The sequence below is a fragment of the Medicago truncatula genome, chromosome 6, assembly GCF_003473485.1.
Source record: "Medicago truncatula cultivar Jemalong A17 chromosome 6, MtrunA17r5.0-ANR, whole genome shotgun sequence".
Classification (NCBI taxonomy): Eukaryota; Viridiplantae; Streptophyta; class Magnoliopsida; order Fabales; family Fabaceae; genus Medicago; species Medicago truncatula.
Window position 1 is genome coordinate 37,342,848 of NC_053047.1, and position 24,533 is coordinate 37,367,380.

General features: G+C 32.1%; 3 protein-coding genes and 1 long non-coding RNA gene across 4 annotated transcripts; 3 read left to right on the plus strand and 1 right to left on the minus strand.

Annotated features, from left to right (window-relative positions):
- Positions 1-1,704: 1,704 nt before the first annotated feature.
- LOC25496750 (thaumatin-like protein) lies at positions 1,705-2,997 on the minus strand. Its single transcript, XM_013597451.3, has 2 exons — positions 2,900-2,997; positions 1,705-2,531 (listed from the first exon to the last, which is right to left on the minus strand). Exons 1-2 carry the CDS (start codon positions 2,943-2,945, stop codon positions 1,855-1,857), a joined length of 723 nt encoding a protein of 240 aa, XP_013452905.1. The 5' UTR covers positions 2,946-2,997; the 3' UTR covers positions 1,705-1,854.
- Positions 2,998-4,998: 2,001 nt separating this feature from the next.
- LOC25496751 (pentatricopeptide repeat-containing protein At1g12620) lies at positions 4,999-18,398 on the plus strand. Its single transcript, XM_039827107.1, has 4 exons — positions 4,999-6,740; positions 10,164-10,283; positions 15,024-16,059; positions 17,880-18,398. The coding sequence occupies exons 1-3, from the start codon at positions 5,094-5,096 to the stop codon at positions 16,044-16,046; spliced, it is 2,790 nt and encodes a 929-aa protein (XP_039683041.1). The 5' UTR covers positions 4,999-5,093; the 3' UTR covers positions 16,047-16,059; positions 17,880-18,398.
- Positions 18,399-19,334: 936 nt separating this feature from the next.
- Positions 19,335-21,541, plus strand: LOC120580845 (putative pentatricopeptide repeat-containing protein At1g12700, mitochondrial). The gene has a single exon (XM_039835003.1). It carries the CDS (start codon positions 19,515-19,517, stop codon positions 21,219-21,221), a length of 1,707 nt encoding a protein of 568 aa, XP_039690937.1. The 5' UTR covers positions 19,335-19,514; the 3' UTR covers positions 21,222-21,541.
- A 941-nt stretch (positions 21,542-22,482) lies between these two features.
- Positions 22,483-23,443, plus strand: LOC120580846 (uncharacterized). The gene is made up of 2 exons (XR_005646613.1): positions 22,483-22,568; positions 22,941-23,443. It is a non-coding gene; the product is annotated as an uncharacterized lncRNA (long non-coding RNA).
- Positions 23,444-24,533: the final 1,090 nt, after the last annotated feature.

A 24,533-nucleotide genomic window follows, 5' to 3' on the forward strand; every position in this document is an offset into this window, starting at 1 on the left:
TGCTTGTTCTCTGTGTGGAGGTCCATTTTGTTTATGTTTTACTATTTCTCATTTTATTGTGTTTTGGATTTTTAATTTGTTTTTGTTGGCTGTATTCTCATTTTGATTCCTTACTTGTTGGTTCTATTCTGATGGTACCATGATATTTTAGATTTTTAAGTTGTATTTGTTGTTATACATAGTCATTTGAATTTGTTGGTATAATTCCTTACTTGTTTGCTGGTTTTGGTGAAGGGATAGTGACGTTTTTTTTTGGATCTGTCTGAAAGCAAAAGCTATTATTGAGGTGTATATATTATGAAAATTCATATTTAATTAGTCCTCACAAAATACAAAAATACAATTTTAGTCCCTTAAAAGTTAGAAAGTTATGAGAATTTGATTTAAGTGAGGAAGAAATAAAGGGAAATGAAGAAGGAGAAAGGTGATTATTTTTTATTTTTTTATTTGAACTTAAGAGCGAGAAGAGGATGATCTTCTGATTTAAGGCTTTTAAAAAATTAGAGATTTAAATTGTCTCCAAAATATAACCATTGCATCTAAATTTACCAAATTTTGGTATTACAGTACATTTGGTATGTGACATAACACCTTTGAAAGTCCAAAAACATCGGTTGGGTCAAAAATTTGATTGAATTTCTAAAGTGTCATTTTCTTCGATAAAAATAGCGGTTAATTTATAACTTATGACCATTTTATAATTATAATTGATGGTTTTTTTTTTGAAGGAATTATAATTGATTATTGATAGCCGATTAGTGATAGTTAATAAATTAGTTGAAGTGTTTGATAAAAATAACGGTTTAATTACCTGATAAATATAAAATGATATTTTTAATCATTACAAAATTACATCAATGAACATTTAGGTATTTTATGTAAATTTTTCTGTTAATTTTTTTTAATTAGTGTTTAAAAAAAATATCTGGGTTAAAAAAGAATTTTGTAATATATTGAGTTTTTTTGTAAAAATTGTGAAAAACAGCAAAGTAATTAAAAAGTATATTGCCTAATTGTATAAATTGTTGAAAATCTTGTTTAACCTATTAGGCATTTTAGTAGTTCACCATAATGAGACAGCAAATCAACTTCATCATGCTAACCTTGGCCAACAAATATATGTGTAGATGATTTGATTTTATGAATGACTATATTGACTAATGACTTTTTTTAATAAACTATTGAATAATGACATAATCGTTACTATAGGCTTATGGTGTGTCCAAGATTTTAATTTATCTGCTTAGACTATAAGTTTCATCACTGGGATGTTTTATTTGAAGTCTTGTATGGTTCATCATTTGAGCACATATATACACAATCAAATTTTTTATTTTCTTTTTACCTTTTTTTTAATGTGTGTACCCAACTAGAATGTCCAAATACTTGAGACCAATCAAATTTTTAATTTTTTTTAATTTTGTGATACCACTTATTCAACTCTGCATATTTTGTTGCGAAGAGACAACAATAAACCAAACCAGCAACAAAATTTACATAAAGTACACATATTGGTAAATCCAAATCACAATGAAATTTATATAAAGTCTATCAATTATAAAACTCTAAAATCAAATTCAAATCACAACAATTGCAAACTCATATTGGCAAATAAACAAACGTACTACTAAGATTTTCATGCCTACCCTACCTAGAGATCATTGTTTTGAACAATTCAACACTTCAAGTTCAACTACTTCCATGTGAATAAAAATCTCAACAACTACCATAGCACATGAATCAGTTACAAACTTAGAATGGTACACACAACAAGACACATAGGAGTAGTTCATTAACCTAGTACAACAAACATTGAAAGTAACAAACTATAAGCTAAATGCTAATTTGATCAATTCAAGGACAGAAAGTGACCAAATAATTAGCCATAGAACAAGTAACAATACTTGTAGGATCATCAAAGGCATAAGAGTAAGCCTTAGGGCAAGCCAACTTAAAGATTCTCGAATAACTAGTGGGCTTACAAGCCTGTGGGCTTCCATAACTACCCGTGCAACAATACTCAGGTGAGTTAAAAGCATAACAAGCACTCTTACAGCCCACCACTTGATTCATGTCACTTGACCTAACTTGAAGGCTCATGGGACACATGACGTTAAGATCCCTAACACAACCGGCGAATTCACATTTTCCGTTACCATTTAATGGCGTTATGGTTAACGGAAGATTGTAACCGTCCACAAGACTAACGTCGTAGAAATCTTGGTCGTTGCCGAGAGTGAATTCGGCTAGTGTTGCCGGTGGCGTGCCACCAAGGCCGTTACATGAGAGTATACCACCGCAGTCTCCAGTGGTGCAGTGACCGTGGCCTGTAGCGTCGAAGGAGCAGTTGTCGCGGGCCCATATGCGACCTGACCAAAGCGGTGGAAGTTGGAGTGTGTAGGCATTGTTAGATGGAAGGTTGAAACCTCCTTGGGCTATGATAGGCTTTCCTGCAGTTGGCTGTAGCCCGGGCCAGATTTGGTGTGGACACTTGTTGTACAGTGTTATTGTTGTTGCTGATACCTCAGTCACTGTTTTAAAAAAACAAGTTGTAAAGTTTCATATCGATTTTAAATGAGTAATGATATTAAAGCATTCATATTTTTATGCACATCTAATACTTTGGTTAATCACGTTTAAATTGTGGTTGGTTCAAGTTACCGTTAAATTTATTGCTAATTCAACTAATGATAAATCACAAGTTCATATTTTTCAACGTAGTCTATATTAGTCATATATTCAATTTAAATTAAATTAAGCATAATTTTGCATGTCATATATTGACCATTAAGAGAAATTGAACGTCCATGAAATTTTATTTTTTATTTTAAAAAAAGTTGGGAATGTGATGTGGTTTAGAAGAGAGAAAATTTGTGTGTGAGAGAGGAGAGGAAGTTACCTGCAATGTTAGAGATGAGGAAGAGGGTAAGGATGAGTCTTAGCATTGTGGTGATTGGAATGAAGAATGAAGTGCTTCTTATGTGTTTGCTACTTGCTTTTGATATATTATAGGGATAGCAAACCGTTGCTTTTATAGGGACAAAGGGTGTGGACCAAGTAAATGGAACTGCAAAACAGACACAACATGGAATGGAGATGGGTTTTTTTTATTATGAGTTGACATTGTTGAAACTAATTTTGATTTAAAGATTTTAGATTATGAAAAATGTGGATGTAATTTTTTATTTGGTTTTAAATACATCTATTTAGAAGGATCTTTAATTTGAAACTCTATTGTTAAAACTATTTGAGCTCTTTAAATATGAGTTTCAATTCAAATTGGGGGATGGTAACTCCAATTTTGGTATAACCCTTGACTAGATAAGGAACCTCTTTGTACTCACTTGTCGCACGTTTATTACCATGATATGAACCAGAGTATCAAGGATCGTGTTGATGGGAATGATTGACAACTTTCCTTCCTATATTCTATGCTTTCCACCAATATTATTAAGATTAATTTGGCTGCTCTTTTTTCTTGTGCATGACATTCGAAGGCTACCAGTGGTTAATAGAATCTCATACTTCGTTGCTCAGAAAAGAAAGTTGGAATTGGATTTGGCGCCTTTGTGTTCTTTCCAATATCCAATTCTTCTTATGATAATTATGACACGACTCTAATCCTTTTATATTTGTTTTTTTCTCTCTTAATCTTATCTCTTTTAACTTATGCCATATTTATAATGATGGTAGTAAAGCCAGTGTAAAAATTGCATTGATTCCTATACTTTTTATTTGCTGACTCAAGTAAGAATTGTTAACTTCTCACCCTGTCGCCTCTGAGGTTAGTGTTTTGGTTTTCCAAGAAACTGGATCTACAATTGGTTAGACTACAAAACTTTTTTTTTTTTTTTTTGACAATTCTTATATTTTTTTTAAACTATACTAAGAAAATTGTGAAATAAAAATAAGTCTTAGTTGCACTTATGATCTCATAGATTATAAATTATGTAATTTTCAACGTCCAGTTTCAATTGAGCAATTTTAACCCCATAATTTACCCCATTTTTTGTTTAAAAGTCCCATACACCGATTTTTTTTAATAAATTATGTTGATGTGACGATTCTTATTTAACAACCAATTGATATATTAATTCTTCCATATTCATCTTATTTATATATCAATTTTTGTTAAATAAAAATTCAATATATTTGTGCCAAATTTTTTTAAAAAATGGTTTGCCATTTTTTTTTTTAAACCAAGTATATTTTAGCAATCATATTTTTTTGTAAGCAACTATGTTATATACAAATTGCAATTGATTTCTGGATACCATTGAATTATAAGTCCGAATTTTATATTTTAAAACATATCCATATAATATGAGAAAAAGGATATGCATTGCCAGTGTAAATTAGTTTTTTTTGTTTTTGTTTTTGTGGTGGCTGGAGTTCGATCTCCAAATCTTGCATATTTTATTTATTGTCTAAACTACTTAAGCTAAACTCATGAGGAACTTGTATAAATTAGTTTTACACTCATGTTGAGTAAAAATAGAGTATTTGATAATTATCATTAAAAAACGGTTATAAAATATACATGTATGTATGGCAAAATGATTGGTTTCCATCGGATGACGATATAAAATAATTATATATGATAGAATATATTAATTATTTTTAGGGGTTTAGAATATATTAATTATTTTTTTTTGCTGGGAATTAAATTTCTTTTTCTTGATAAAAAATAATTTATTTTTTATTTTTTGAGGTGAATTAAATTTCTTTTTATAATGCAAATATATTGGATATAAATGTTTAGGCTTAAAATGCACTTTTGACTCCATATGTTTGCCGTTATAGCAATTATGATAAAATGTAATTGAGGGAAATATGCTCTTTTGGCCTTTTATATTTATAAAAAATTATAGTTTTAATCTTTTTTAGAACACGTGGCAGCTTCTCAGCATAGTTAGAAAAATTAGAGAATCAAATTGCATTGTTTTTGTTAGGTAGCCAAATTTGTTACGGCTGAAAGAAGTGCATTTAAGCCAAATGTTTAAGGTAGCATTGATACTACAACTACAAAGATTCTAGGTACACTTTAGTTGAAGGTTTTTCACTGCGGCCAAAGCACAAACACATACACAGCAATGTCAATTTCTGTATTCAGATCAAAGCACACTCTCATCGTTCCCATTCTCAATTCTCTTCCAATCTCCACTTTTCTCCTTCGATTTTACTCATTCAGTCATCCTCTTCCTTCATTCATCCCCAATGTCGACGACGCCGTTTCATCCTTCAATCGCATCCTCAACATCAACCCTACCCCACCCATCTTTGAATTCGGTAAGATTCTATCTTCCCTTGTTAAGTTGAATCACTTTCACACCGCTATTTCATTTTCACAACAAATGGAACTCAAAGGAATTCAACCTAACATTGTTACTTTAACCATTTTGATTAATTCTTTCTGCCACTTAAATCAACTCAATTTCGCTTTTTCTATATTGGGTAAGATTCTTAAGCTAGGTTACGAGCCGAATACTGTAACATTAACTACACTTATCAACGGTCTTTGTCTTAACGGCGAGGTTAAGAAAGCATTTCACTTCTATGATGATGTTATAGCAAAAGAATTTCAGTTAAATCAGTTTAGTTATGGGATTTTGATTAACGGATTATGTAAATCCGGTGAAACTAAAGCTGCATTGTCTTTGCTTAGAATGATCGAAGGGTTGTCTGTTAAGCCTGATGTGGTAATGTATACTACAATCATTGATAGTTTGTGTAAGGATAAACTCGTGACCGATGCTTATGAGTTGTATTCTGAAATGGTTGAAAAGAAGATTTTTCCGAATGTTGTTACTTATAGTACGTTGATATATGGTTTTTGTATTGTGGGTCAGTTGAAAGATGCTGTTAGGTTGTTTAATGAAATGATGTTGAAAAACATTGACCCGGATGTTTATACTTTTAATATATTGATTGATGGGTTGTGTAAGAATGGAGAGATGAGAAAAGCTAGGAATTTGTTGGGTTTGATGATAAAAAGTGGAGTTAAACTTAATGTTGTTACTTATAGTTCTTTAATGGATGGGTATTTTCAAGTCAATGAAGTGAATAAGGCGAAAGATGTATTCGAGATTATGGTGCGATGGGGAGTGAGTCCTAATATTCACAGCTATAATATTATGATTGATGGATTGTGTAATAGTAAAATGGTGGATGAAGCTGTGAATCTTTTTAAGAAAATGCATTTACGAAATATGGTTCCTAATACGGTGACGTACAATTCTCTTATTTATGGACTTTGTAAATCCGGAAGAATTTCGTATGTTTTGGATCTTATTGATGAGATGTGTGATAGAGGTCAAGCAGCTAATGTGATCACGTACACTTCCTTAATGGACGCGTTGTGCAAAAACCATAATCTTGACAAGGCAATTGAGTTCTTTACAAAAATTAATGATTGGGGTATTCAGGCAGATGTGCACACATACACTGTTCTAATTGATGGATTGTGCAAAGGCGGAAGGCTTAAGAATGCGCTAGAGGTTTTCAGGATACTTCTAATTAAAGGTTATCATCTAGATGTCTTGACGTATACTGTTATGATCAGTGGCCTTTGTAAAGAGGGCTTGTTTGATGAAGTATTGACCTTGCTTTCAAAAATGGAAGAGAATGGTTGCGCTCCTGATGCTATAACTTACGAAATAATTATTTGTGCTCTATTTGGAAAAGGCAAGATAGATATGGCAGAGAAACTTCTTTGTGAAATGATTGCTAGAGGTCTATTGTAAGAGTAAAAGAAGGTGAGATGCTATCTAGTTACAGATTAATTTGTTTGAATTTTTCTGACTACCATCCTATCTTTATTTCCTTTTACTGTCAGACATAAAAATGAAGATGCACTACACAGTGGGCTAACTTTGAATTAAGTTTTTTTTTTTTTTTTTTTTTTTTTTTTTAAAGTTAGAGGCTGTTAGGTACATATTGTTACTGCAAGAATAGTAGTGGTAAATTTGTATTCTGTTTTGTCTAGTCTCGATATCGACATATTGCAGTTGCTCTAGTTTGTTAATATCAGCTCTGTTAGCATATTGTAAGTATACAGTTAGTTACACTGTTAGTGTTATAGCCAGCTATATATAATAATAATAATATCAAAATACAATAATAGTATCAGCTCTCAGCAGCCGTTAAACTGATACCTCATCCACCCCCCTTAAAATATAATCAAACATGGATGTTGATTCATTCTTAATCTGTTGAACCTTTCATGCTTTTGTTTTGTTATTGGGTTCGTGATAATAAATATTCTTTCCACTAAGTTTGGATCCTCGTCTCTTTTTATATTAGCATCTAGTGGGGGGTGTTACTTGAGATCCTCAGGTCAGATTAACTAAGAGCTGCAGAAAGTATACTATAAGCTATTTTTAAGTTTTTTTTTCCTTCTCAATCTACCGGTGAACATCATCGCATCTTCATGATACCTCTTTTTTATTGCAGATTTTGCTATTTTGATGTCTTCAGATCACAACAATTTTGTTCACAGGCTCTTGAATTTGGTCCTTTCCAATTGTAAAGTTTGATTAATTTACAGGTTTATTAGTTATAGCTTCAATATGATTTTCTTCCTACAACCTGTATATAAAAACTAATGCTGCTCATCATAGTCCTCCATAATTGTTGGCCTCACCCTTTGTATTATGGTTCTGATTAGTTTATAACATCAAATAAATTGTTTCGGAAGTTTGGTGTCTAAAGCAAGTTAGTCTTTAGAGACTCAATTTTCTAATTTATATGAATTATTTTCTTATAAAGTTCATTTGCCCTGTATTTTTCTGTTTGATTGTGAAAGCAGCCAAGGATTTCAGTACAGACAGTTATATGATTGGTTTAATTTTTTTTAAACACCTAATGATTGATGTTTTGATAAAAATCAATTTGATTCGTAGAATAAAGCCAAGGATTTCAGTATAGACAGTTATATGTTTGGCTTTTGTCTCAAGGTGTTTGTGTGGGATTTCAAAACTAGAAAAAGTGTGTAGAAAAAAAGATATATTTGTTGGTATTATTCCTCATGGAGGAAAGTTCTATCGGACAGCAGTCAGACCAATGATGTTGTATGGTACGGAGTGTTGGGCGGTTAAGAGCCAACATGAGAATCAAGTTAGTGTAGCGGAGATGAGGTTGTTGTGTTGGATGAGTGGTAAGACTAGACGGGATAGGATTAGAAATGTCACCATTAGAGAGGGAGTGGGGGTAGCACCTATAGTAGAAAAGTTGGTAGAAAATAGGCTTAGATGAGTTGGACATGTAGAGAGAAGACCCATAGATGCCGTCGTAAGAAGAGTAGATCAAATGGAGGAGAGTCAGGTTAAAAGAGGTAGAGGGAGACCTAGGAAAACTATTAGAGAAACAATTAGAAAGGATTTAGAGGTCAATGAGTTGGATTTAAATATGGTTTATGATAGAACACTATGGCGTAATTTGATCCATGTAGCCGACCTCACTTAGTGGGATAAGGCTTGGTTGTTGTATTCCTCATGGATTAGATATAGATATTAGATATCGGCACTAATGCCCTCTGCTGAAATAACATACATCAGGCCAACAATTTGACATATAGATATGTTACAAAAAATTCACTCGAAATTGTAAGTCCTATGTAGTCTCTCCATTCTAGTTTGACTTTTTATGGTTTAAAAAGTGAATCTTTTTCAGTTATTTTCTCTATTAGTACATAATGATTTTTCCTCCTTAATCCTTAGAGTGTGTTTGGATAGGGGATTTTATTAACGGAATGTAATTTTCTAGAGGAGTGGAAATGATCTGTCTTCAAATATCTTTGTTTGGATAAAAATAGAGAATTTGTAAAATCCCCAGAATTTTACAAGGTATTTTGTCTTTGCAAAATTGGAAGATTTCGAATACCATCTTTTGAGAGATAATTTCAAAATTCCCACTAATCTCGTCTATCCCGTGACTCTCACGTACACAGTGTCACACGATTCTTTCTCACGGGCTTGAGCTTCTCTCTTACTCGAGTTTCTCTCTTGCCGTTATTCTCTCTAGCTCTCTCTGCCGTCATTTTTCTCTCTTTGTTCCTGATATTGTTCTTCTCTCGAGCTCCGATTGTTCTTCTCTCTGCATTTTATAGAAGCAGATCAAAAAGTCGTGTTCATTGATTTTCAGTTCGATCCATTTCTGCTGTAGTCTCATGTGTTTTTATTCTTTGGAGGCTTTTGCAATATGAATTTTCAATTGCTTCATCTATGTTTGCTTCAGGTTTTGATTCTTGGGGAGACTTGATTTCAATTTTGTTTTTTTGGAGGATATTGATTTTTGACCTTCAACTCATTGAAGTTCATTGATTTCATCTCAATTTTGTTTTGTTGTATGAATTTATAATTTTAAGTTGAGTAACTTTGGCTTTGCTTCATAGAAAGGTTGTACTATTCTTCATAATTAGAATTTCAGTTTTTTCCTACTAAACTTTGTCCTTGCTGGTACTGTATGCACTTTATTTTTTTTATATATTGTATGACAATCTTAATTAATAAACTTAAAAATGTATTAATTGTATTTCATAAATTTCTTAAAAAGTCAGCCATAAACTCAACAAGTTGGGCTATGTATTGAATGGTCGCTGGTTGTATGCTTCATGTTTTGAATGGCGTTGGTTGTATACTTCATGCTTTGAATGGTTGCAATAATATTATTTTATGGTGGTTGCTAGTTGTATGCTTCATGTTTTGAACGGTCCTGTTATTTGCTGGTTCTATGTTTCATGTCAGTCTTGATGATGAGTTATTTGATGATATATATACCCGTCACCCCAACCATGAATCAGGAAAATACCCACTTTTCTTTTTCACATGGACTTGACTTATGTTAACAGCACGGTGTGTATTTTTTTGTAAGTTACATTTGTGGGAGTCATGTATTGTGTCCGTTCTAAGATGTTGGGGTTTGAATTGTTTTGTCATAGGCAATTGACCTCTATATTCAGGAAGTGTATAGTCTGAGATTTGAGCTATCCACGAAGAGGTGCTCTGATAAGCTGTCTAGTGTCATGCAGTTGCAAAGTTTTAGTTTTGTGTCTTATGTTGCTATACACTTTGAAATTTCTCAGATATCATAAACCTTTCAATAACTGGACTCAATAATTTAAAATATTTATATATTCTGCTGCATTTGAAATAATTTGTTCTCAGGATTCAAATGATTTAACTCGTAAGAGGCATTCAACACAAGGAGATGGAATCCTCAATGATGCTGCAAGATCAAAGATTCTGAAAAAAGAAAGTAGAATTGAAAAGATTGAAGGAATTGCAGTCTGTGATTTATAGCATCAGAGTAGGTAACGTCATGGTTTATGGCATCAGAATACTATGAACCTATAAACCCGTGAAACATAGAGCTCTAGATTTTGAGTTCCACTGTTGGTATCAATGTTGTGCCATATGCACAGAATAGAAATATGTTGCTTTTCCATGATGCTCTAAAGGTCGGACAGACACTGCAGAAAGTGAAGTGAGACTTGGTGAGGAAAGTGAATCAGTCTGCAGACTTCGAATTTGCTTAAATTAGTTTTCCTGCATAAAATAAAATACATCCTGTCTGCATTACTTGATGAGTTGGACAGGGGCTCAGTTGGTGGTTAAACAGAATTGGGTAGCTGTGGTACTGGAAGTTTGAAGAAGCAGTAATTTATGAAGGAAAGGGCGAAATTGAAGATCAAAGCGTTTGGTTTTCTGAACGTGGCTGAAATATGATGAAATATGAGTTAGTGACGTGTCACCTTGATTTCATGGATTATGGTTATTTGAGGGAGTGAAGGCTATGTAGAGATTCATTCAGGAATATTGTTAGAAAGCCTGTTAGAAGAGTTACTCTCTGGTTTAGGAACTCTGCTCTGAATTAGGAGTTAGTTGAATTCTGGTTTACATACCGTTTTTCTGATTTTCCATCTTGTAAGAGCTTTAAGCTCATCCATTTACATTCAATAATACTCTGCGTACTTAAATTTCTGGGTTCTATCACCTAATATGGTAATGTGTAACACAATCATTGATAGTCTCTACAACTGTGGTTGTCAAGAAACGTGGTTCTTTCCATAAATTTGGATGCTGAGCTCTTTGATATCGACATCTATTATTGAGTTCTGTGTTGTTGGTCATGCATGTGTGTTATTTGTTTGCAGCTTGCAGTGATACTACCACTCACTGTGGTGCATACTTTGGAGAACCTTTTCACCAATGAGTCTTGGAAAGGTGTCTGTTTCATTCACTCACATCATTAAAGCTGCAGAGCTTTTCTTTTCTGTCATCCTTTCTGCCATGTTCCTTGGAAAGGTTATAATGCTATTCTTTTCTTTTTCCTTCAACCTGCCATTGCTTATGGTAATCAGTTGCAGCAGTAAATTTGATGATAATGATAAGTAATTTTGTTGCGAATTCGATGAAAATCACACCAATAACAACTTGATGTATGGAGCAAGGATAATCAAGCAACCAAACAAAGTGTATGAAAGTTATAAATACAAGCTAAAAGTAGAAAACAATGGCGAGAAGAACACAAAGAAGATAATAACACAAAAGAATTTGTTGACCCAGTTCGGTCCAAATTGACCCAGTCTGGGGGAGAGAGCAGCCCTCCGATCCGCTATATGATGAGTAACGTTACAAAAGAGAAATCAATGGGTTACAAGAATAAGTCTCCCGCCTAATTCTACCCAAAGTCCCAGCCTCTTCCCCTAACCAATTGACTCAATCCTAATAGTGTTTCCCAAGGTGAATCAACCCACAAACCCTAGTGTTTGTTCCGAAGAGACAAACTCTATACAAACTCTAATTTTGTTGTTGCCTTTCTAAACCCTTGTTTTAGCTCCCTCTATCTCTCTTAAAGTTTAGCCTGATACAAGGTCTATATTTATAGTAAAAGTATAACTCATAAATTTGGAACAAATATCACATTGAAGATACGTTTTTATTTTCTCCTTCAGTGAAAGAATATCTGCATCAAAAATATAATATTCCCTTTCAAAATATATTTGCATTAAATCGTTCTTCATACGATACAAAAATATATTTATTGTCTATAAATATATTTTTAGCACAAAATATATTTGAAACAAATCTTTTATATTTTTAGCAACAATATTCTCCATCCATCAAATTTTGAGTCATACTACAACAATTTGTCATTGATGTTGCAGTGCACTATTGTCAAGTTATTCCTTGGAATCCTACAGTGATTTTTGATTTGTGTATTATGATTTAAACAGATATATCTATATGAGGAAAAGCCTCCGGCTAATGACACATGACATAATTCCATACCTCTATTTTTCTACCATTTTATCTCTATATCTGTGCAAAATGCAGACAACCTTTTGTGTACTGCAGTTCAAAATCATATTAGATAACTTAATACCTCATGCAAGTTTATACAATTTAGGCTAAAATACTGTTTTGGTCTATGCAAATATGCCTCGTTTTGGTTTTAGTCCCTGTATTTTTTTGTTATTTTTGGTCCCTGCAAATATGCCTCGTTTTGGTTTTGGTCCCTGACCCCACTTTTATGATGATTTGCACATGTGGCACATGATGACTGGACCCATTTATTAGAAAAATAGTCCCTGCAAAATCTTTCGATTTTTAAAGAGGTTCCTGCAAAATATTTTACTTTTGAAAATAGTCCCTCCGCCTCCGGCTAATGACACATGACATAATTCCATACCTCTATTTTTCTACCATTTTATCTCTATATCTGTGCAAAATGCAGACAACCTTTTGTGTACTGCAGTTCAAAATCATATTAGATAACTTAATACCTCATGCAAGTTTATACAATTTAGGCTAAAATACTGTTTTGGTCTATGCAAATATGCCTCGTTTTGGTTTTAGTCCCTGTATTTTTTTGTTATTTTTGGTCCCTGCAAATATGCCTCGTTTTGGTTTTGGTCCCTGACCCCACTTTTATGATGATTTGCACATGTGGCACATGATGACTGGACCCATTTATTAGAAAAATAGTCCCTGCAAAATCTTTCGATTTTTAAAGAGGTTCCTGCAAAATATTTTACTTTTGAAAATAGTCCCTGGAGGGACTATTTTCAAAAACAAAATATTTTGCAGGGACCAAAAACAAAAAAAAATTACAGGGACTAAAACCAAAACGAGGATCAAAATCATATTTTAGCCTACAATTTATAACTGCTCCTCATAGGGCTACTACATCGTTGGATGCTTCGTTTGAAGCCATGTTCTATCAGGACTAAATGCAAATTTTGTTGTCTTCTTCCGTTGATGTGTACGATTTAGGGTCTGGTGCCTGTGTCGAATTGTTCAAACTGAACAAGAAACTTCTTGAGAGGGACTTAGTGATCACTCTTGGGTAGAAGACAATATCAGGGAATCTGATTCACATTATGTATAAGTAAATTCTATTAAGCTTTTTGTTAGTGTCCCAGCTCTAGAGATTCCATATAGACTTCACAATTTCCATTTCATCTCCTGTAATAACGATGAACGCATTCGTTTCAAAAAAAGGTAGGAATGACGATCTGGGTTTTACATATGTCTATAAATGTTTATTTGAAAAAATCTATATGTGTTTGTCTTTTAGTGAGCTTAAATGTGAGGTGCTCTGTTGGTTGAGGCATTGCTACTACCTAATTGCATCCTAATTGTTGGTAAACCAGATCTCAATTTATTTTCTTGTTTGAATCCAAAGTTTCTCCTGCTTACAAGAACCGTTTTTCCAAGGTCACATATATCTATAGAGATTCTTACCCAACGACCAACCAAAGGCAAACCAAGACGTACCAATTTGAAGCATCAGAACGTGTGGCCCTCAACAACCCACCAATTGTAGAGTTAGACATTACAAAAGCAAAAGAAAAAAGGCGAGCTCATATTATGGAAATAAAGTTTAAAAAGAGGGAAAATGGAAGGTTTAGAAGAATGTCTTATTAATGAGTGCCTTATAAGACACTCTTTAAGAATTTTAAAATAAGAAATTATTTTATATAAAAGTTAAATAGTTTGATTTTCAAAACATGATTACATATATTTTCATAAAAATTATTATTTAAAGGTTTCAAAGAGCGTCTCGAAGACACTCCTTAACATTTCCCTTATAAGAAAAAAATATAGGGCACCCTTCATCTAACAATTATGAATGGTTCAGAATAAAATCAAACAATGAAACACACAGTGGATCAAACGATCCTCATTTACATCTCTCTACCAAAGACATGCAACCATTGAGTTGTCAACTTAAGAAAATTTGAGGGTTTTTTTTTTTTTTTATTTTTTTTTTAAAGAATTAAGAAAACTTAGACTTCCACCTCATGAGTTATAAGTCTAAAAAAGAGTTGTATAGTTACGAGACCAAAATATAAAAAAATTTTAATCAAAAAATAAATAATTAATTTAGATTAAATTTTCCCTATAAAATCACGAATTTCTGGGGCTAGTCTTTCAAAAGAATTATTAGATTTTAGTCTCTATTTTTTGATTTTATTGAGACTACTTTGAAGTCTCTATTTACATTTTATTGGGACTACTTTGGATCAAAAGCATTATTTTTTTTTAAAAATATGGACTATTCTTACAAATTTCAATAATATGAATAACTAAAATTATCATTAAAATTTAATATTTTAATTTAGAATTATAGATAAATTAATAAAATTGAAAGATTGATTTATTAAACTAGTGTTCCTTAGAAGAAAAAAAAACTTATTAAATTGATGAAACATCACTCATTCAACTCCACATTTTACTTTATTCATAAATACAACAGCAATTCATCTTTTATACTCACTCGCTACTAGATTTCATTCATTCATTCACAACTCACTCACAATGTCATCCTATGTGTTAAGGTACTCGTCTCTCTTCTCATCTTTTATACCCTACGCTTCCGTACTGTGTCACATACTCATGTTTTTAAGCATTTTTATTTATAAAAAGAGGTATAAAAAGAAAAAAAGAAAGAAAAAAAAGAAGGTAAAACTCATTATATTGGCATCATAATTCCACCGAATTAGATGCTCAATGTAAAAGCTAAACCAAATCGAAAATTCATTTACGCTGTCAGTGTATAGAAACGGCATTCACAAACGTTGCAGCCAAGCTCAGTTATCAATGTTAAGGTATTCGTCTCTCTTCTCTGTTCCTTCTACTCTCAATTTGTTTCTTCTTCATCGTCGATTACACATTCAGCCTCTTCCTTCGTTCATTGACAATGTTAATGATGCTGTTTCCTCATTCAATCGTATTCTCCATATGAAGAATCCTACCCCACCCATCTTTGAATTTAATAAGATTTTATCTTCTCTTGCTAAGTTGAATCATTTCAATATTGCTATTTCTTTTTCTCAACAAATGGAACTTAAACCAATTCAACCTGACATTTTTACTTTAAGCATCTTGATTAATTGTTTTTGCCACTTGAATCAACTCAATTACGCTTTTTCTATATTGGGTAAGATTCTTAAACTAGGTTATGAGCCGAATACTGTAACTTTAACTACACTTATCAAAGGTCTTTGTCTTAATGGTGAGGTTAGGAAAGCCCTTTACTTTCATAACGATGTTATAGCAAAGGGATTTTACTATAGTGTTTGGGATCTTCTTGTCGAGATGCATGATATAGGCCAACCTGCTAATGTGATCACTTACAATTCTTTATTAGATGCTTTATGCAAAAACCATCAGGTTGACAAGGCGATTGCATTATTAAAAAAGATCAAAGACCAGGGAATTCAGCCAAGTATGTATTCATACACTATACTTGTTGGTGGACTATGCAAAAACGGAAGACTTGAGGATGCACAAGAAGTTTATCGGGATCTTACGATTAAAGGCTATCATTTAGATGCTAAGATGTATACTGTGATGATTAATGGGCTTTGTAAAGAAGGGTTTTTCGATGAAGCATTGTCCTTACTCTCAAAAATGAAAGACAACGGTTGCACTCCTGATGGTGTAACTTATGAAATTATTATTCGTGCTTTGTTTGAAAGCGACAGAAATGATAAGGCGGTGAAAGTTATTCGTGAAATGATTGCTAGAGGTCTACTCTAAAGAGTAAAACTAGGTAAGATGTTTTCTAGGTACAATTTGTTATTATGAATTTTAATACAACCAACCACTTAAAAATTAAATTGTAAGGTTCATATTGATGTTTAACAATAGTTGATGATCTGTTTTTTTTTTTCTTTCTACTCTTTGCATTCTATTAGTTTTTTGATGTTCAGTAACTGAGATTGTTAAGCTAATACCTCACCAATGGTTTCCTCAAAAAGAAAAATATATACCTCACCGCTAATATATGCAGATATGAACATGAATTCTTTCTCAATCTGCTGAGTCACTAATGCTTTTATTTGATTCTCTGTTTTATTAATGTGGTTCTTGCCATAAAATTTGGATACTTAACACTTTTGATATCAACTTCTAGTGGGGCAGTTACTAGTTGCTTGAGATTCTTAGGCCAGACAGACAATAGATTCGCAAAAAGTTGGTTTGAGTGAATGTTGCCCTAAGTTAGTTGTAAACATATTCATGATTTCTCTTTTATTGCAGGTTGTTCTATTTTTCTCTCTTGTGATCACAGAACAATATTGTTTACATGTTCTTCATTCTTGTTCTTGCTAAATTTCTAGTTTTATAAGTTATATAACTTCAATGCATATACAGCTATAATTGTTGGTCTGACCTCTTGTGTTAAGGCTTCTGTTAGTTTAGAATCAAGTAAATTAGTTGGTAGTTCGGCTTCCTAGTCAACGTATAGAGGTCTAATTAATCAATTAAATACATTTTTCTTACTTCATTTGCATTTTTAACTCTCCCAGTGTCGGAAATCCAAAATCTGTTCAGCAGCTTTTGCCTATCATTATATTTGATTGCAAAAGCAGCTGTACTGTTCTGATCATCAAGACTCTAATCTATTTTAAGTCTCATAATAAAACGTCTGAAGCTAGTCTATAAAACTACAATTATGCAGCTGTATAAGTTTAAAAAAAAAGCAGTTGCATGTTTATCCCTCCCAATTTCTGTTAACTGAATTTGTTGTGCGTGTTTATCATTCTGTTTGATTGGAAAAGCAGCTAAGAGGTTTAGTACAAACTGTTATATCATTGGTTTCAAATGATGAGTTTGAGAAAAACCAGTTTCTTATAGCCTGAGTGTGATTTCTTAAGCTAGGAAAATGTGTTGATTACCCAATTTTGTCTAACTGATCAACCTGGCTTTTGCGAAAAAGATTTTGAAAACAATCATCAAAGAGAAATGGCATGAATATGATTGAAGGTGCTTGTTGGTTGTATGATTAATGCTTAGTTTGTTTCTGAGTTTGATGGTAAACCTGTATTTGGTTTAACACTAGGGATTTATTTAAGGCGTTTTCTTCGGAGCTTTATAAATATAGATATCAATCTACTTTCTCAGTCTCCAATACTAAAGTTATTCATGTGTGTGCCTGTCAATTACTTAAGCACCTAATATATGGTGCATAAATCTAACGACTAATGATATCAACTTATTGATTATAAGCTTCTGTTTTAAGGTCCTACTGTCTTGGTTTTTCAATCGCACCCTTGCTGCATTCACATGAAAACATCTTAAACTATAAGAATTACTCATTTAAATTTCCTGTCAGCATCTGCTTTTACCGGTGAGTCCGTGACCAATTGTTCTTCAATTCAACAATTCACTAGTATGCAGTCTTTTTAGCATATACATCTTCTGATCTTGTCCGAATATCAATTCCTCCGATCAACTGATACAGATGGTCTAACAGTTCCAATGCTTTATTTCATTCGTTTACACTATCATATCAATGTTCACTTTCTCCTTTTTGATTATCAATGCAGACATTATTTCCATACATTTCAAACTAACAAAGTTCATTTGCAGACAAAGCATAATCAATACAAATTATTGAGCATACAAGTATTTGTATGTTCTCATTTGCATCACCACATCTGCTAAAGACCAAATTACCAGCAACAAGTCTTTGCATTCTAAAAGAATTTGTGGGAAGGGAACCATGGAGTAAGTTCTAGTTAAACTCAGGAGTTGCAGGAGATGTAGTGTAGTAGACAGGATAAGGCACTGGGAAGCTGATTGCAATTTGCACAGAGAAATAACCTGAATTAAACTGAATCCAATTGGTGTTCTTAATGATAAAAAAAAAGGCTTCTGATTTTGGATTGAATTTGTCTTAGAATTTGTGTTGTCAGATGGTCACAATTCCAAATACCATTTTGGAAAAGATTTTAAGCATGGGTTGGAATTCACAGGCTGTGAACATAGAGGGATTAAATGAATCTCAGTTAACTGGTGGGATTCACATGTGTTACTTTTTTTTTCTTTCAATAATTTACCTATAAATAATTTAATTTTTCTAAATAATAAGATAAAATTTTATAATTACTATTATTTTAGTTAGTAAACGTGGAAAGATGGACATGTTTTTTCTCGTCTTGACGCTAGTATTATTTAGAGAAGTGTTATTTGAACAATCAATTTGGTGACAACTTATTTGACAATCATACTTTACAAAGAAAAAAATGGTATTGGCACGGAAACCATAGCATTAGAGAGATAAAGTAAAAAATTATGTGATTATGAGAGAGAAAGTTGTTGCAAAAGTTGTCACTAAATAGATGTTCAAATATCATTTCTCTATCATTTATAATAGGAGTGATCAATCTCTCACAACGTCATGAATAGAAAATGAATCCAAACTTAGAGAGGTGATCACAGTTTTAGTTGAAAATGCCTCAAATACAATTACATAGCATCCCATGATAATAAACCTACGAAAGAAAAATAATCATTTATATTTTTTTTATTCCACACAAACATCAAATTATCAAGGAAGTTGAGTCTCGGTGAATGTGCTAGTAGGATATCACGTGATGAATCAAAGTTTGAACCGTAGAGATACTCACATTTTCTGTTTGTGCGAAGGTTTGCTCGAAAATACTTACATAAATTTAAAACTCAATTTTTTTACTCAAAAAAATTTAAAACTTTTGTCAAAATTATTTTATTAATTTTTTGTGATGGCTAGAGTTTGAACCCAGACCTTTGCATATATTATATATTGGCTTATCAATTTTTTTTATTTTTTTGTGATGACCAGATTTTAAACCTAAAACCTTGCATATATTATGCATTGTTTTAACGTTATGCTCACGAAGACATTGATCCTACCAACTAAGTTAAGTTCACGATGATAACTTTATCAAAAAGAAAATTAATAATAATTAAAACTCATTGTTAATTTTCATTATTTATAAATAGACGAAATGATAATAATTATTCTATCATGACGTTCAGAATATAACTAAAAGTTATGGATTTTTTTTTCTCGAGAAAATCACCAGCCTTTTATTATTTGAAAAAGAAGCCTAGCTGTATCTTGGCATCATCAAGAGACAAGAATCGTTCTTCTGGTAAAACTGATTCCAAATCCAAAATCCGTATACACTGTCAGTGTATAGAAACGGCATTCACAAACGTTGCAGCCAAGCTCAGTTATCAATGTTAAGGTACTCGTCTCTCTTCTCTGTTCCTTCTACTCGCAATTTGTTTCTTCTTCTTCATCGTCGATTACACATTCAGCCTCTTCCTTCGTTCATTGACAATGTTAATGATGCTATTTCCTCATTCAATAGCATTCTCCATATGAAGAATCCTACCCCACCCATCTTTGAATTTAATAAGATTTTATCTTCTCTTGCTAAGTTGAATCATTTCAATATTGCTATTTCTTTTTCTCAACAAATGGAACTTAAACCAATTCAACCTGACATTTTTACTTTAAGCATCTTGATTAATTGTTTTTGCCACTTGAATCAACTCAATTACGCTTTTTCTATATTGGGTAAGATTCTTAAACTAGGTTATGAGCCGAATACTGTAACTTTAACTACACTTATCAAAGGTCTTTGTCTTAATGGTGAGGTTAGGAAAGCCCTTTACTTTCATAACGATGTTATAGCAAAGGGATTTTATCTTAACGAGGTTAGTTATGGGACATTGATCAACGGGTTATGTAAATCCGGAGAAACAAGAGCTGCCCTGCAGTTGCTTAGAAAGATTGAAGGGTTATTATTGGTTAGACCTGATGTCATAATGTACACTGCAATCATTGATAGTTTCTGTAAGGATAAACTCGTAATTGACGCGTATGATTTATATTCTGAAATGATTGTTAAGAAAATTTATCCTAATGTCGTCACTTTCAATAGTTTAATCTATGGATTTTGCATTGTGGGTCAATTCGAAGAAGCAGTTGGTTTGTTCAATGAAATGATACTCAAAAACACCAACCCCAATGCGTATACCTTCAATATATTGGTTGATGGTTTATGTAAGGAAGGAGAGGTGAAAAGAGCTAAAAGTGTTTTGACTGTTATGATAAAACAACATGTGGAACCTGATGTTGTTACTTATAATTCTTTGATGGATGGGTATTTCTTGGTTAAAGAAGTGAATAAGGCCACATATGTATTCGATACACTTGCTCGAAGGGGAGTGACTCCTAATGTTCGTAGCTACAGTGTCATGATTAATGGATTATGTAAGGTTAAAATGGTGGATGAAGCTGTGATTCTCTTTAAAGAAATGCATTCCAAAAGTTTGACTCCTAATACTATAACATACAATTCCCTTATTGACGGGCTTTGCAAATCGGGGAGAATCTCTGATGTTTGGTATCTTATAGATGAGATGCAAATAAAGGACTTGGGAGTTAAGCCAGATGTCTACACATATAGTATATTAATTGACAGACTGTGCAAATCTGGAAGAATCGCTGATGCTTGGTATCTTATAGATGAGATGCACGATAGAGGCCAACCAGCTAATGTGGTCACATACACTTCCTTAATAGACGGTTTGTGCAAAAACCATAATCTTGACAAGGCAATTGCTTTATTTACGAAAATGAAGGACTTGGGAGTTGAGCCAAATGTGTACACATACAATATATTAATTGACAGGCTGTGCAAATCTGGAAGAATCGCTGATGCTTGGTATCTTATAGATGTGATGCACGATAGAGGTCAACCAGCTAATGTGATCACATACACTTCTTTAATAGACGGTTTGTGCAGAAACCATAATTTTGACAAGGCAATTGCATTATTTACGAAAATGAAGGACTTGGGAGTTGAGCCAAATGTGTACACATACAATATATTAATTGACGGACTGTGCAACTGTGGAAGACTTATGGAGGCGTGAGAAGTTTTTCAGATACTTCTAATTAATGGATATCTTTAAATGTTTGCACATATAATGTTCTGATCATTGGGCTTTGTAGAGAGGGTTTGTTTGATGAAGCATTGTACTTATGTTGCAAATGGAAGAAAATGGTTTGACTCATGATGTTGTAACTTATGAAACTATTATTCGTGCTTTGTTCAAAAACCGCAAGAATGATAAGGCAGAGAAGATTCTTCATGAAATGATTGATAGAGGTCTACTTTAAGAGTAAAAGTAGGTTAGTTATTTCCTAATTACAATTTTTTATTTTGAATTTGAATACGAGAACCCATTCTTTATTTCCTTTTATTGTCACACATAAAAAGGAAAATTGACCACACAACAAGCTAACTACCATTTTATTTTTGGGACAACAATAATGGATGACCAGTGATCTGTTTTTGCTTATTTTGATTGACTTGACATCTTGATATATGAGTTGGCAAATACTCAGTTACTTATGGTATCGTTCTTTTAGTATTTTAAGTTTTAGTGAGTCAAACAATTATTGTTATTGTCAGATGTAAATCATAACAATAATATAGAATATTGGTAACTCTCAATTGATATTAAGCTAATGCCTCCCCAATTCTCAGATTAGAATATAAAGTATGTATGTATAACTTTATTGTGTATGTATAAAACTCATAAGTACATAACCAATTTATACAACTATTTTACCTTTTATATATGGCAATTATAAATTGGTTGTATCTAACAATTGAAATTATGGAGTTATGATGTCTATTTGCGGATCAAAGTTTGACAACATTAGTTAAGGTTCAACAATGATAAATTAGCTTTGATTTTTGACAGTATAGGTAACAGTCTACTTTCCTGGTTTAATTATTCCAATTAGAAACTATATATTGATGTGCATATATTATCAGTTACTATAAGGGTATTCAATCAATTATATTTACATATCCATGGATGATTACATGTAAGGGTATTGAACCAATTATATCTACATATCCAAGAGATGCAACATACTTGTTTCTTATAGGAAAATGATACTTAATAAGAGAGAGACATTCAATGAAGAAAAGACGAAGTTGTTTTTTGGTATTTGAACTTTGACCGTCTGTGATTTCCGCTAAAACATCTGTGTATTCAATTAAAGTGCAACACGTACTGATTCGTTGTTTTTCATGTGTGTTGGCATCGTACTATGTAGTGGTGATGTTCTTATATCACTTTTTTAACGGTCTATGACACTTTAACATTCATATATTTTTCGGGCTGATCTACTTGCATATCACATTTTCTGGGGTTTTCGTCACTACTGCGATGGGTAGATAAAGATCATCTGATACTTTAATAAAGGTTAAAATTTTAGCAATATTTGTCTGTGCAACTTCTGGTGAACTTTTATAAGGCACTTGTTATGATAATTTATCAGATAAAAAATGAAATAGATTTCTCTGACTTTATTATCCCTGGTAGGATGACTCTGTTGATGTATTTATATGTTTCTAATTTTCTTTTTTCTAATTGAACCGTAATTTCAACTCTCATAGTATATTCTTCTTTAGGTCCTTCCTTTTACTATTGTTTAGCTCTCTAAATTTAGGACCTCACTTATGGTTTTACTATGTATAACTGTTTTGCGTATTTTGAACTGTTTTATCTCTTATTCTTATTCTCTATTTGATATGAATCTGAACTTTGTATATTATTGTTATGATGTAAAAACAGTGCGGTCCCTATTTATATAGATGCATATCAGTAACAGAAAACCAGCTAAGGAATAAATGTTCTGTATTAGAGAACTAACTACTTAGAGGAAGCAAAGTCAAGGTGGTTGAGAATATGAGGAAGGAGCAGCCACTTAAAATCTTAGTGCTATTTGTTTGTCCATCTGTCGATGAACATTGGTTTCTTATAAATTTGACTTTTGAAATGTTTTGTTGGTTTTGATCCTACAACAGATTGGTTTACATGTTAGTGTATTGTTGTTATAAGTTCAAATTTGTGGGACTTTTGAATCCCCTCAATTTGCTAGTCTTGGTATGCAAAAGTCTTCTTGGACTAGGCTAGGCTGACACTACTTTAAAGGAGACTGAAGCACTAGGGAATAAAATTGGGCAGAGTAGTTCACATACCGACATCTAATTTTCCATAAGATATAAGAAATAGATGAGATTTTGTATAAGATTTAATAATTATGAAAACTTCAGTATAATGAGTCAATTAATCTACTTACTATATTATTATTATTATATTTATTATATTATATTTATTATTATTATTATATTTATATTATAAAATTAAGTTCCTAGGATTTTACCATTTTACCCCTATGAGGGGCATTTTAGTAATTTTCAATTGATGGGGTGTGGTTAGTGCCACCTCATCATTTTTAGGGTGCATTTCCCATTTTGCCCTTCACCATTTTTTTAATTATTTTTATAATTTTTATATTTTTAATAACTTTTAACTATTTTTCAATTTTTATTTTTTTTAACTATTTTCTAATTTTTTCTCTCCCAAATTCAGTTGTTTTTACACTGCCGTTGTGGGAGATTAAGATACCGTTTGACCTGGATTTTTTTTCAATGTCTCTACATTTTTAAGGAGAAGTTAGGCCAAGTACAATATCAATTAAGTACTTACTAAAAAAAGGTATTTTTTTTAATGCATAAAATTGAATGGAATGAGCTTTGACCAAAAGTTGTTGAATGCTACTTCAAAAAACTAATTCTCGACAATTTATTTCACAAGCATCTCTCTTCAATTCACGTTGTGAACCTTTTCTTTTATTTTATAATATTATATTTCAATATTTTTTTCTTCCATTTAATTTTTTTAGTCGTTCCATTTAATTTTTTAAAGGAGGTTTCATTTAATTTTATTACCTTTTTTTCAAAGAAATTTTATTATCTTTTTATCATTTATATATTTAATTTAAATATCGTTTAATTCTAACAACCTCACAAATATTTTTATTCACGCTATCATTTAATGATACAAAATATTTGTATTTTCTTTCTTCAACCGCGCAAATATACAGACACACATATTAGCGTTTAAAGTAATACTTTATGTGTGTCTGTTTTTTTTTTTTACGCTAATGCGTATAATTTTTATAAAATTTTGATTTTAATTAAAAGTAAAATTGTAGATGTCTTTTCTTCAAAAAAGGTATAAATTCCTAAAAAAATTATGCTTATCTTTTTCTTATTCAAACTATGCATATCTTTTTCTTATTCAAAAAAACTAAACATTGCAAAATAGAAAAGGTTCGAGGCTGCTCATCAACCTACATCATCCGGTTGTTAAGAAGTTTAA